This window comes from Tinamus guttatus, unplaced genomic scaffold (genome assembly GCF_059628265.1).
Source record: "Tinamus guttatus ecotype Peru unplaced genomic scaffold, ASM5962826v1 Tinamus_guttatus_pri_ptg000732l, whole genome shotgun sequence".
Taxonomy (NCBI): Eukaryota; Metazoa; Chordata; class Aves; order Tinamiformes; family Tinamidae; genus Tinamus; species Tinamus guttatus.
Genome location: NW_028289266.1, coordinates 911661 through 924441, shown reverse-complemented (window position 1 = coordinate 924441; position 12781 = coordinate 911661). Strand labels below are relative to the sequence as shown.

Sequence of the window (12781 nt, the reverse complement as noted above, 5' to 3'; positions counted from 1 at the left end):
ATACATCAAGGAGTCATTGCCTCTTCACTGAGGCAAGAAAAAAGGGCTTCCCTGCCCTGGAGATATGGAGGCAGCTAGTATGCGTCTCAGAAGTGTCCAGGGATGTCTTCAGTAGCTGTACTTGCTGGGACAAACTCTACTAGCTCTCAGGGAGCGCACAGCCTCCCTGCAAAGCTCCCTTTGCCTTCCTGAGACAGGAACTGTGTCAGCCAAGTCTCGTGATGCCGGGACCAACCCGTGGTGAGCCACAACCAACTTAAGGAAGGCCGTGTGTCACCCTACTGGCATGAGGCTAAGCCAAGCGTGGGTCCTGGCTGCAGCCACACACCACATGCAGGGCTGAATTCGTGTCCAGCATGGGCAGATCCAACGCTGCTCTGCAGAAAACTCTTCCAAGTAGCAGGATGCCCCCAGGCGCAGCCCTAAGGAGCCCCAGTAGCCATCGCCCTCCTGCCTGACCTCACTGCTGCTCCCAGAGCTAAAGGGCCTCAAATGATAGTGAGGGCCTTGCGGAAAATGAACTGATGGCCAGAGGGAGCTGGGAGAGAGCAAAGGCTGGTGCTCAGGCCAGAAAGTTTGTGGTGCAGCGCTTCTTCTTGCAAGGGCATCACAAGCAGCTCCAACAAAGGACTCTAGGCCAATACCTGCCCTCTCTGCACAGGACGACTCCTCCAGCACTTGCACCATTACTTCTGTGAATACTGCCAACTCCTGCTCAAAAATCTTTGAGCCCTTCATGACAGTTTAGAGAAGGGTCCTGGGAGGCAGAATGGGCATGCCAGAAATGAGGAAATGAAAAGGCTCCATTGATGAGGCAACAATCACCACCCGCGCCATGAGAAGAGCTATTTTGCATTTGAGGTGAGCGTGCTGCAAAATTACTCGCCAGGCCCTGGGTGTCTCTGGGCCTGCGGCAGCACAGGAGCACTATAAAAGACAGCCAAACTCCACACTCTTCCATCCACTTCTCTTGCCTCCACCTCCTTGGGAACAGGTGAGTGTGAAGCCCTTTCTCTTGCTGCTCCTTCTCCTGCTCCCACAGCTCATCTCAGCTGATAACTGCTGTGCTGGGTGTTAGCAGTGTTGGGAGGGGGAAAGAGGGCAAAGGATCTGGGCTGGTGAGAGCCATGAGAGGGGTGTTTGCTGGTGTTTACCTTAAGGTTGTTGTGGTGTGGGCAGAATCCTCTTTGGCTCTGGCTGCCCTTGGCTGGGCTCTTGGGGTTGAGGCAAAAGAGCTGTGTTTTGAGCTGAACGACCTCCAGGTTATGGCCCACCAGAAGCCCTGAGTCCTTTGTGGTAGTGTCACGTGTTGCTCCTAATGAGTTCCCTCATGCTCTGCTTCCTCCCTGGCCTCTCTCGCAGGTGCCTCCAGCTCCTCAGACATGTCCTGCTGCGACCCATGCGTGCCATGCCGGCCCTGTGGGCCCACCCCGCTGGCCAACAGCTGCAATGAGCCCTGTGTCAGGCAGTGCCAGGACTCCACCATTGTCATCCAGCCCTCTCCCGTGGTGGTGACCCTGCCCGGACCCATCCTCAGCTCCTTCCCACAGAACACCGCCGTGGGATCCTCCACATCCGCTGCCGTTGGCAGCATCCTCAGCTCTCAGGGAGTGCCCATCAACTCCGGGGGCTTCAGCCTCTCTGGCCTTGGCCTCAGTGGCCGCTCCTGTGGCACCAGGTGCCTCCCCTGCTAAACGTGCTGGTGAAGACCCTCTAGAAGGACCCCCAGGCAACCAGAAGATGGCACTGCAAGAGACTGCCTCTCTTGCACACGGCATTCAGACGGTGTCTTTGATTGTAACTGCCATCCCGAGGGAATGCTGGAGAGGGCCGGCCTCGGCTCTCTCAGAGCAAGTCCCGTCTTTGCGTTTCCCTCCTTCCACTCTCCCCTTTCGCTGCGTTGTCCAGGCTGTCTTCTGCTGATGTGGGCCATGCAGTCCCCCAAAGCCTGCTTTGGGGACCCTGCTGGCCCCTCCCACTGTGCAGGTGCAGGCTTTTGTCTGCCCCTGGTGCTCCCTTCCCCTGGATCTCTGCTTGGATGAGCTAGCTCGTTTTTCTCTGGTGACACATTAAAGGTCTTCTGCATGCATGCCTGCGTCTCCGTAGTGTTCTTTTTTCTGTGGTTATTCTCCCAAGATGCCCAAGGAGAAAGGCAATTTTCTGGGGTGACTGTGTTGACTTGGGAGCACATGAGACCCCTTTAAATTTCCCAAAGGAACTAGAGGGTGGGCCCTCTGCAGCCGTGGTCTTGTAGACATGCTTCCTTGGAGCTGAGAAGGACATTCGTGGTTGCTCCAGTGCATGTAGTCATTGGGCCCTGCCTCTCAGCACCTCTGCCCAGAAATGTCCTCTGGGCCTCCGTGTAGGTCCTTTGAACTGGGAGACAGAGCTCAGGGAAGAGCTGTGGCTGTGGGTGGCCCTGGAGGGACAGCATCCCCACGAGTGCTTGGGGGAAGGAGTATCTCTTCCTCTGGGTGGAGCTTAGCTGGTGGAAGCAGCTCTGACAGAAGATGGCTACCCAAGGAGAGCAGGAGTGAGGATGGGAAGGAATAGGCTTGCAGACAGCGCATGTCATCCCCCTGCTTGCAAGGATGCTCTGCTTTTCCTGGGGAAAGTGTCTGGGGAGCGGCAAGCTGGGAGAGACTCAGGGCCAGAGGAGGGGTAGGGGTGTTGTTCAAGTGTCCCACATGTGTCCAGTACCTTCCCAGAGTAGTGTTCGAACAGCAGGAAGGCTGGAGAGAAGCTTACAGCTGAGGAAGAAGCAGTGCAGAACTGCTTGTCAGAGTCGGGTAGTCTCTGCCCAGCTCCTGTCTGATATTCTGTGCATCTGATGAATCATAAAAGAAAGATTGATGTTTGAAGATATTTGCTTTTACATGTGATTTTTGATTTAGCCACACGATTCAGCAATATCACAATACAAGTGATCACACTACAAACGTGCAGTAGCACAGGTCAGTCCACTACTCACGGGCTTGACATTCACTGTTTTTAGAACACGCCCACCGGCAGGATCCTCCCCTGGCGCTGGGAATGAATACATGTGCTGAAAGCATCTCAAGCCTTTGACTTTCTCCACAATTCCTTTTTTAAATCATTTCTGTTTTACACGAGATGTTGGGTTTTATACCCTGTGTTGGGCTGAGCCACGTATATGCTTTCCCCAGGCTGGCCTGACTAATCTCAGGAGACATGTACATTCACTTGATCAACTCTGGAAGAAACATTTACACCACTTGATGCACTCAGCAGATGCATCTGCTAATCTAACACAAAGGTCATTGCTCTGGGGCCCTGTGTGTTGAAATGAAGTCAGTTGTCTGTAGAACAGATGTGATCAGCGAGTTGCATCCTACATGGTTCCTGAGTTTCACGCCAACCTCACCCTTTGCCCGTGTCCTCTGAGCCTTCTTCCATGCTTATGGCTTGGTCACACTGCGGCAAGACACAGCCGGGCATCTCCTTGAGCCATGGTGCAGAGCTTTCGGGGTAGTAGAGATGCAACCTACACTCTGTGCCCATTGAATATGCAACTCCGCTCAAGAAAAAGCCTCCTAGGAAAGCCAGAGGAAAATCCTTCAGGAAGGCTGCAACTGGCAACTCTGTTGCGTGACACCAGAGAGTGTGCAGCATTCTGGGCCGCATTAAGAGGAGCACAGTTAGTAGTTTAATGGGAGTGATTAGCCAGCTCTGTTCAAGATGCATTCAACTGCATGAAGAATTCCATGTCCATTTTTAGTTTCTCTTTGATGCAGGAAAGACATGGCACAAGTGCATAGTATGCAGCGGTTGGCTGCCAGGCTGGTCACGGGTCTGGAGCACTTGGCCTGTGAGGAGAGGGGGTCCACTGTGAGGGAAAGGGACGTGCCGAGTCAGGAGAGGTGGGCATCTCTTGTCAGCTATCCCACTGTTCTGGGGAGGTCACTGAGAAGACAGAGCCAAGCTCTTCCCTCGGGTGTGTTGCTGGAGGACAGCAGACAATGGGCCTAGGTGGCGAATGATTACACAGACCGCAATTTGTGTTTAATCAGAATCAGAATCCAGAATCAGGATCTCCTTTACTGCTCAAGTGAACGCCTTATATATTAACACAATGTCTGCTAGAGCCAATCAGCTTTGCATTCGTGGCCTTGCAGATGCCAGAATCAGTTGGCCCTGTGCCGTCTCCAGCTATTCTCTAAAGTACATTTCGCCTGGGAACAGCAAAGGAAAGAATAGTATGCACTGTTCCTTCAAGGTCATGGGAGAGTGCTGTTCTGTCTCAAGCTATACCATCTCCCACAAACATAGACATGGAAGAAGAGAGGGTCAGACAACATAATAGGAAAGCCTTTTACACCCTGAGGAGAATCCAGAAGTAGAACCAGATGCTAAGTGAGACTGTGCCATTGCCACCCTTGGAAGAATGGCATAGCAGAGCAGATAAAGCAAGTCCTGGGCAAGCTGCTTCGACCTAATGGCTGAGCTTTCTTGGATCTATCCTGAGGCACACCAGAAGTCCCTTCCTACCTGACCTGTCCTTTGGTGCTATGGTCCTAACCCCTGCATTGGGCAGGCTACCCCACTGTGGGAAGTGATAGCCTTGGCCCCCCTGCCATGGGGGAGGACTCAAGGGAATGACCACAGAGCACTCTGGTTCCTGGGCACAGAGCTGCGCCATGTTGGGCCTTTTCCAGCATCCTCTGTTCAGAGGAAGAAAGGCTTGCAGAAAGCAGCTTTGTCCCACCTGGGGGACAACATGAAACTATGACGCTTCAGCTGTGAGTTGTTGGGACCATGTTTTGCAAAAGCTTCCACGGCAGGATTTTCTTCCACAGCTATCAGGTGGTTGTTTTCTTGCTGACTTTCTTCTGCATTTGCTGCTGGAAAGCCTGGAGCTGCTGTTACAACAATATCAAAGAACCTGATGGGTTCTTCTGGTATCCTCATGGGTCCTCAAGACAGGTGACACATTCATCCAACCCTCTCTTTACTACTTGCTTTGCAGTGTACGGCTTATGTTAGGGAAAGAGACAGCGTATGCACACAAGAGTGGATAGCAATCTCTGAAATGCGTGCCAGGAGTGCAAAGAATCCCACACAGGTGGAGAAGCTTAGAAGGCAGGGTTGGAGCTGCTGAAAGATTAGGAGTTCTCAGACTCCAGCAGGTGAGCAGCAGCACCTTTGTGAACCGCACAGAGCAATACATTCCTTCCTCGGCATCTTGGGAGAGGTCCTACCGACGGAAGCACAACACAGGGACACTGACGGCCATGCAGAAGAGTTTTATTGAGTAGAGACGGGGAAACAGGATGCGTTTGAATGGACGTCACAGCGCACGAGGTGCATGAGGGTGACCTGACAGTCTGCAGCACGGGGCTGCAGGAGAGTTCCTGCTGGACATCAGTCCATGTAGGAGTTCCCACCTAGCAGTTCCTTTCTAGATGTGCATTGAGGTGGAAGACAGCAAGGAGACAATAGCAGAAAATGAAAGAGCAGAAGAACATAAATGCAGACACAGGCTGTGCTGTGAGAGACTAGGCAGACCCCCTAGAGGGCCTTCCTTAGCAGGCGTAGCTGGAATCAGCCAGTTGCTCTGAATCCAGTGCCCAAGGGGTGCGTCTTCATTGCAGTGCCATCTTCTGGGTATGTGGGGGTGCTCCTCTGGGGCCTTCACCAGCACGTTTAGCAGGGCAGGCACCTCCTGCTGCCACAGATGCGGCCACCAAGGTCAAGGCCAGAGAGGCTGAAGCCCCCGGAGTTGATGGGCACTCCCTGAGAGCTGAGGATGCTGCCAACGGCAGCGGACGTGGAGGATCCCACGATGGTGTTCTGCGGGAAGGAGCTGAGGATGGGTCCGGGCAGGGTCACCACCACAGGAGAGGGCTCGATGACGACATTGGAGTCCTGGCACTGCCTGACACAGGGCTCATTGCAGCTGTTGGCCAGCGGGGTGGGGCCGCAGGGCCGGCATGGCACACAGGGTTCGTAGCAGGACATGTCTGAGAGTGGGAGGCACCTGCGAGAGAGGTCAGGGAGGAATCAGAGCATGGGGGAACTCATGAGGAGCAACACGTGACACTAACACAAGGGACTCAGGGCTTCTGAGGGGCCATAACCTGGACGTTGTGCAGCTCAAAACACAGCTCTTTTGCCTCAACCCCAAGAGACCTGCCAAGGGCAGCCAGAGCCAAAGAGGTTTCTGCTCAGCCAAAACAAATGCTAAGGCAAGCACCAGCAAACACCCCTCTCATGGCTCTCACCAGCCCAGAACCTCTGCCCTATCTCTCCATTCCACGCACACCCAACATGCAGCAAAGCCCAGCACAACATCTATCAGCTGATATGTGCTGCAGGTACATGAGGGCGAAGAGAAAGGGCATTACACTCACCTGTTCCCAAGAAGGTAGAGGCGAGAGAAGTAGATGGGAGTGGAGAGTTTGGCTGTCTTTTATACTGCTCCTGCACTGCCTTGGGTCCAGAGACACCCAGGGCCTGGCCAGTAATTTTCCAGCACGCTCACCTCAAATGCAAAATGGCTTTGCTCATGGCATGGTTGATGATGGTTTTCCCTTCAATGGAGCCTTTCATTTCCTCATTTCTGGCATGCCCATTCTCCACAGACGCTGCCTTCAGGCACTGGCATTAGAGGGACAAGGATATGCGGAGCAGGAGCATGGCAGTATGCATAGAAGTGATGGCCCATGTGTGGCAGGGTCCAGCACGGATGCAAATATGGGGCAGTGGCACTCTTGTGGGGTTGTCTGTGACTCCTTTTCCTGGAAGGAGCCCAGGCTCTCTCTGTTCTCTAGTCCCCAGGCAAGCACCCAAGGCTCCCCAGGCATGTGGATGTGCCATATCCTTCTGCCTGGATCTCTCCAGCTGTCACTGCTCCTCGCCCCCACCTCACCCCAAACAGGTGGGCTGCACTGCAGAGTTTGTCTCTCTTCCTCCTGATACTCTTTGCTGTGGGGAGAGTTTTGTTCCAGGAGACGGAGCTGGGATTAGGAAAGACAAAGAGCACTATGAGCTGATGCTGGCCATAGAGCAACACAGAGGCCTTTACTGTTATACTGGCAGTGAAAAGAAACATTTAGGAAAAGGTGCGCGTAGCCATACATGGAGCTGGTGACCTTGTGAAGGACGTGGAGGCTGGGGGAGCTCATGGAGCTCAATCCCATGGTGAGGTCACCACAGAGCAGGTAGAAAAAGCTGAGATACGCAAAGCCTCCTTGGCCTTGTGTCTTGCCTGGTAGGATTTGCCTTCAGGACTATGAGAAGATTTGGAGCAAGGTAGAATCACTTTCAGTACAGGAGGTTCAAGCTGTGGCTCTTGAAAGTAATGGAACAGAAGCAAGTGCGTAGAAGCTGATGGGATGCCTTTGCGAGTGCTGAGGAAGGTGGCCAAGGTCACTGCAAGGCCTCAACAGACTGGGCAAGGGACAGACAGCTATGTCATGCACTTCATCAACGGGAAGCGCCAAGTGGTGCACCGGTGCAGGAGCGATGCCGTGCAGCAGTCCATGGTGGGTGCCGAGTGGTGGCAAACACTTTGCAACAAAGGAATGGGACGTGTCTGGAGCATGTAGGGAGGCTGTTAGGAAAATCAAAGCTCCTCTGGAGTTGAGACTGGCCGGGGGCCTCTGGGGAAGAGCTTCCACTGCTACAGCAGACGCAGAAAGCTGACCGAGTGAAATGAAGATCCACCGCTGAATGGGGTGCATGAGTCAGTGAGAGTGGAGGCTGATAAGGCTGGGGCACTCAATCCTTTCTCTGCCTCAGTCTTTGCCAGGAAGCCCTGCCAGGCTTCTGTGACCTTCCAGAGGGTTCAAGGAGGAGGAACATCCCTCCCAGCAGTGAGGAGGATCAAATGAAGGATTGTTTCAGAGGAGCTGACCTGTGCAGGCCCACGACTCCCGGCGGACTGCGTCCGAGGGAGCCGAGAGTGCTGGCTGAGATCGTGCCAGGCCCATTCTCTAGTGTCCTTGCTAGATCATGGAGACCGGGGCAGGTTGCCGATGCCTGCAGAATAAAAGGCTCCTGGCCATCTTGAGAAAAGGTGCAAAGGACAATTGGGGAACTACAGGCCTTTCAGTCCCTCATTTCTCTTTCGACTCTGTCTCCCAAAATAGCCTTGTATCCGACTGAGGATGCTGTGCTCTCAGTGTGTGAGTACGGAATTGGCAAAAATTGGGGGTTGGTGGGACTCGGAGGGTAGGGGTTTGTGAGCCAGGCTCCAGCGGAGGCCTATACGAAGGGCAGTTCCAGCAGGATCTCTGCCTGGACTTGTCCGCTACAATAATCTCTCTAGATGACCTGGTGGAAGCAGGAGAGTGCCTCCGCATCAAGCTTGCAGATGACAGCTAACTGCACGGATCAGCTGATTTACTCTAGCACAGGGTGTCCATTCAGGGGTGCTAGACAGCCTGTGGGAATGGTCCAGCTGGAGTCTTATGAGCTGCTGGCTGTGTGGAGGGAGAGAAAGTGTTGCGAAAGACATCTGCATGCTGGCCCAAGTGGTCCCTGTCTAGCAGGCAATATGTGTTCTTGCAGCATAAAGTCTTAGGCACGCATCTCCTCCCATGCCCCAAAGCCCACTTTAGTTTGAAGCACAACCCAGCAGCATTGTGGAGACAAAGAAAGTTTTGCCTGTTCCCAAGTGGGTGTTGGGGCTTGGGCAGGATACTCGAGCTTCCCCAACAAAGCTTCAAGAACCAGGAGGACCTGTGGCAGGACACCATCGGGGGCTGGCAGGACCCTGCCACATGCCTGGGGCATGTGTTGAGAAGGTCCCTGGGTATGAAAGCCTCTCAGAATACATCAAGGAGTCATTGCCTCTTCACTGAGGCAAGAAAAAAGGGCTTCCCTGCCCTGGAGATATGGAGGCAGCTAGTATGCGTCTCAGAAGTGTCCAGGGATGTCTTCAGTAGCTGTACTTGCTGGGACAAACTCTACTAGCTCTCAGGGAGCGCACAGCCTCCCTGCAAAGCTCCCTTTGCCTTCCTGAGACAGGAACTGTGTCAGCCAAGTCTCGTGATGCCGGGACCAACCCGTGGTGAGCCACAACCAACTTAAGGAAGGCCGTGTGTCACCCTACTGGCATGAGGCTAAGCCAAGCGTGGGTCCTGGCTGCAGCCACACACCACATGCAGGGCTGAATTCGTGTCCAGCATGGGCAGATCCAACGCTGCTCTGCAGAAAACTCTTCCAAGTAGCAGGATGCCCCCAGGCGCAGCCCTAAGGAGCCCCAGTAGCCATCGCCCTCCTGCCTGACCTCACTGCTGCTCCCAGAGCTAAAGGGCCTCAAATGATAGTGAGGGCCTTGCGGAAAATGAACTGATGGCCAGAGGGAGCTGGGAGAGAGCAAAGGCTGGTGCTCAGGCCAGAAAGTTTGTGGTGCAGCGCTTCTTCTTGCAAGGGCATCACAAGCAGCTCCAACAAAGGACTCTAGGCCAATACCTGCCCTCTCTGCACAGGACGACTCCTCCAGCACTTGCACCATTACTTCTGTGAATACTGCCAACTCCTGCTCAAAAATCTTTGAGCCCTTCATGACAGTTTAGAGAAGGGTCCTGGGAGGCAGAATGGGCATGCCAGAAATGAGGAAATGAAAAGGCTCCATTGATGAGGCAACAATCACCACCCGCGCCATGAGAAGAGCTATTTTGCATTTGAGGTGAGCGTGCTGCAAAATTACTCGCCAGGCCCTGGGTGTCTCTGGGCCTGGGGCAGCACAGGAGCACTATAAAAGACAGCCAAACTCCACACTCTTCCATCCACTTCTCTTGCCTCCACCTCCTTGGGAACAGGTGAGTGTGAAGCCCTTTCTCTTGCTGCTCCTTCTCCTGCTCCCACAGCTCATCTCAGCTGATAACTGCTGTGCTGGGTGTTAGCAGTGTTGGGAGGGGGAAAGAGGGCAAAGGATCTGGGCTGGTGAGAGCCATGAGAGGGGTGTTTGCTGGTGTTTACCTTAAGGTTGTTGTGGTGTGGGCAGAATCCTCTTTGGCTCTGGCTGCCCTTGGCTGGGCTCTTGGGGTTGAGGCAAAAGAGCTGTGTTTTGAGCTGAACGACCTCCAGGTTATGGCCCACCAGAAGCCCTGAGTCCTTTGTGGTAGTGTCACGTGTTGCTCCTAATGAGTTCCCTCATGCTCTGCTTCCTCCCTGGCCTCTCTCGCAGGTGCCTCCAGCTCCTCAGACATGTCCTGCTGCGACCCATGCGTGCCATGCCGGCCCTGTGGGCCCACCCCGCTGGCCAACAGCTGCAATGAGCCCTGTGTCAGGCAGTGCCAGGACTCCACCATTGTCATCCAGCCCTCTCCCGTGGTGGTGACCCTGCCCGGACCCATCCTCAGCTCCTTCCCACAGAACACCGCCGTGGGATCCTCCACATCCGCTGCCGTTGGCAGCATCCTCAGCTCTCAGGGAGTGCCCATCAACTCCGGGGGCTTCAGCCTCTCTGGCCTTGGCCTCAGTGGCCGCTCCTGTGGCACCAGGTGCCTCCCCTGCTAAACGTGCTGGTGAAGACCCTCTAGAAGGACCCCCAGGCAACCAGAAGATGGCACTGCAAGAGACTGCCTCTCTTGCACACGGCATTCAGACGGTGTCTTTGATTGTAACTGCCATCCCGAGGGAATGCTGGAGAGGGCCGGCCTCGGCTCTCTCAGAGCAAGTCCCGTCTTTGCGTTTCCCTCCTTCCACTCTCCCCTTTCGCTGCGTTGTCCAGGCTGTCTTCTGCTGATGTGGGCCATGCAGTCCCCCAAAGCCTGCTTTGGGGACCCTGCTGGCCCCTCCCACTGTGCAGATGCAGGCTTTTGTCTGCCCCTGGTGCTCCCTTCCCCTGGATCTCTGCTTGGACGAGCTAGCTCGTTTTTCTCTGGTGACACATTAAAGGTCTTCTGCATGCATGCCTGCGTCTCCGTAGTGTTCTTTTTTCTGTGGTTATTCTCCCAAGATGCCCAAGGAGAAAGGCAATTTTCTGGGGTGACTGTGTTGACTTGGGAGCACATGAGACCCCTTTAAATTTCCCAAAGGAACTAGAGGGTGGGCCCTCTGCAGCCGTGGTCTTGTAGACATGCTTCCTTGGAGCTGAGAAGGACATTCGTGGTTGCTCCAGTGCATGTAGTCATTGGGCCCTGCCTCTCAGCACCTCTGCCCAGAAATGTCCTCTGGGCCTCCGTGTAGGTCCTTTGAACTGGGAGACAGAGCTCAGGGAAGAGCTGTGGCTGTGGGTGGCCCTGGAGGGACAGCATCCCCACGAGTGCTTGGGGGAAGGAGTATCTCTTCCTCTGGGTGGAGCTTAGCTGGTGGAAGCAGCTCTGACAGAAGATGGCTACCCAAGGAGAGCAGGAGTGAGGATGGGAAGGAATAGGCTTGCAGACAGCGCATGTCATCCCCCTGCTTGCAAGGATGCTCTGCTTTTCCTGGGGAAAGTGTCTGGGGAGCGGCAAGCTGGGAGAGACTCAGGGCCAGAGGAGGGGTAGGGGTGTTGTTCAAGTGTCCCACATGTGTCCAGTACCTTCCCAGAGTAGTGTTCGAACAGCAGGAAGGCTGGAGAGAAGCTTACAGCTGAGGAAGAAGCAGTGCAGAACTGCTTGTCAGAGTCGGGTAGTCTCTGCCCAGCTCCTGTCTGATATTCTGTGCATCTGATGAATCATAAAAGAAAGATTGATGTTTGAAGATATTTGCTTTTACATGTGATTTTTGATTTAGCCACACGATTCAGCAATATCACAATACAAGTGATCACACTACAAACGTGCAGTAGCACAGGTCAGTCCACTACTCACGGGCTTGACATTCACTGTTTTTAGAACACGCCCACCGGCAGGATCCTCCCCTGGCGCTGGGAATGAATACATGTGCTGAAAGCATCTCAAGCCTTTGACTTTCTCCACAATTCCTTTTTTAAATCATTTCTGTTTTACACGAGATGTTGGGTTTTATACCCTGTGTTGGGCTGAGCCACGTATATGCTTTCCCCAGGCTGGCCTGACTAATCTCAGGAGACATGTACATTCACTTGATCAACTCTGGAAGAAACATTTACACCACTTGATGCACTCAGCAGATGCATCTGCTAATCTAACACAAAGGTCATTGCTCTGGGGCCCTGTGTGTTGAAATGAAGTCAGTTGTCTGTAGAACAGATGTGATCAGCGAGTTGCATCCTACATGGTTCCTGAGTTTCACGCCAACCTCACCCTTTGCCCGTCTCCTCTGAGCCTTCTTCCATGCTTATGGCTTGGTCACACTGCGGCAAGACACAGCCGGGCATCTCCTTGAGCCATGGTGCAGAGCTTTCGGGGTAGTAGAGATGCAACCTACACTCTGTGCCCATTGAATATGCAACTCCGCTCAAGAAAAAGCCTCCTAGGAAAGCCAGAGGAAAATCCTTCAGGAAGGCTGCAACTGGCAACTCTGTTGCGTGACACCAGAGAGTGTGCAGCATTCTGGGCCGCATTAAGAGGAGCACAGTTAGTAGTTTAATGGGAGTGATTAGCCAGCTCTGTTCAAGATGCATTCAACTGCATGAAGAATTCCATGTCCATTTTTAGTTTCTCTTTGATGCAGGAAAGACATGGCACAAGTGCATAGTATGCAGCGGTTGGCTGCCAGGCTGGTCACGGGTCTGGAGCACTTGGCCTGTGAGGAGAGGGGGTCCACTGTGAGGGAAAGGGACGTGCCGAGTCAGGAGAGGTGGGCATCTCTTGTCAGCTATCCCACTGTTCTGGGGAGGTCACTGAGAAGACAGAGTCAAGCTCTTCCCTCGGGTGTGTTGCTGGAGGACAGCAGACAATGGGCC

At 53.9% G+C, this 12781-nt stretch overlaps 3 protein-coding genes across 3 annotated transcripts; 2 read left to right on the top strand and 1 right to left on the bottom strand.

Annotated features, from left to right (window-relative positions):
* Positions 1-867: 867 nt before the first annotated feature.
* LOC148591648 (feather keratin Cos1-2-like) lies at positions 868-1694 on the top strand. Its single transcript, XM_088537235.1, has 3 exons — positions 868-1000; positions 1288-1296; positions 1373-1694. The coding sequence occupies exon 3, from the start codon at positions 1383-1385 to the stop codon at positions 1692-1694; it is 312 nt and encodes a 103-aa protein (XP_088393361.1). The 5' UTR covers positions 868-1000; positions 1288-1296; positions 1373-1382.
* Positions 1695-5664: 3970 nt separating this feature from the next.
* Positions 5665-6441, bottom strand: LOC148591647 (feather beta keratin-like). Its single transcript, XM_088537127.1, has 2 exons — positions 6374-6441; positions 5665-5984 (listed from the first exon to the last, which is right to left on the bottom strand). Exon 2 carries the CDS (start codon positions 5977-5979, stop codon positions 5665-5667), a length of 315 nt encoding a protein of 104 aa, XP_088393253.1. The 5' UTR covers positions 5980-5984; positions 6374-6441.
* Positions 6442-9661: 3220 nt separating this feature from the next.
* LOC148591646 (feather keratin Cos1-2-like) lies at positions 9662-10488 on the top strand. Its single transcript, XM_088537230.1, has 3 exons — positions 9662-9794; positions 10082-10090; positions 10167-10488. The coding sequence occupies exon 3, from the start codon at positions 10177-10179 to the stop codon at positions 10486-10488; it is 312 nt and encodes a 103-aa protein (XP_088393356.1). The 5' UTR covers positions 9662-9794; positions 10082-10090; positions 10167-10176.
* Positions 10489-12781: the final 2293 nt, after the last annotated feature.

What these genes read in the sequence shown, in the direction of transcription:
- LOC148591648 (XM_088537235.1), top strand. Translation starts at nt 1,383, where the DNA reads ATGTCCTGCTGCGACCCATGCGTGCCATGCCGGCCCTGTGGGCCCACC.
- LOC148591647 (XM_088537127.1), bottom strand. Translation starts at nt 5,979, where the DNA reads ATGTCCTGCTACGAACCCTGTGTGCCATGCCGGCCCTGCGGCCCCACC.
- LOC148591646 (XM_088537230.1), top strand. Translation starts at nt 10,177, where the DNA reads ATGTCCTGCTGCGACCCATGCGTGCCATGCCGGCCCTGTGGGCCCACC.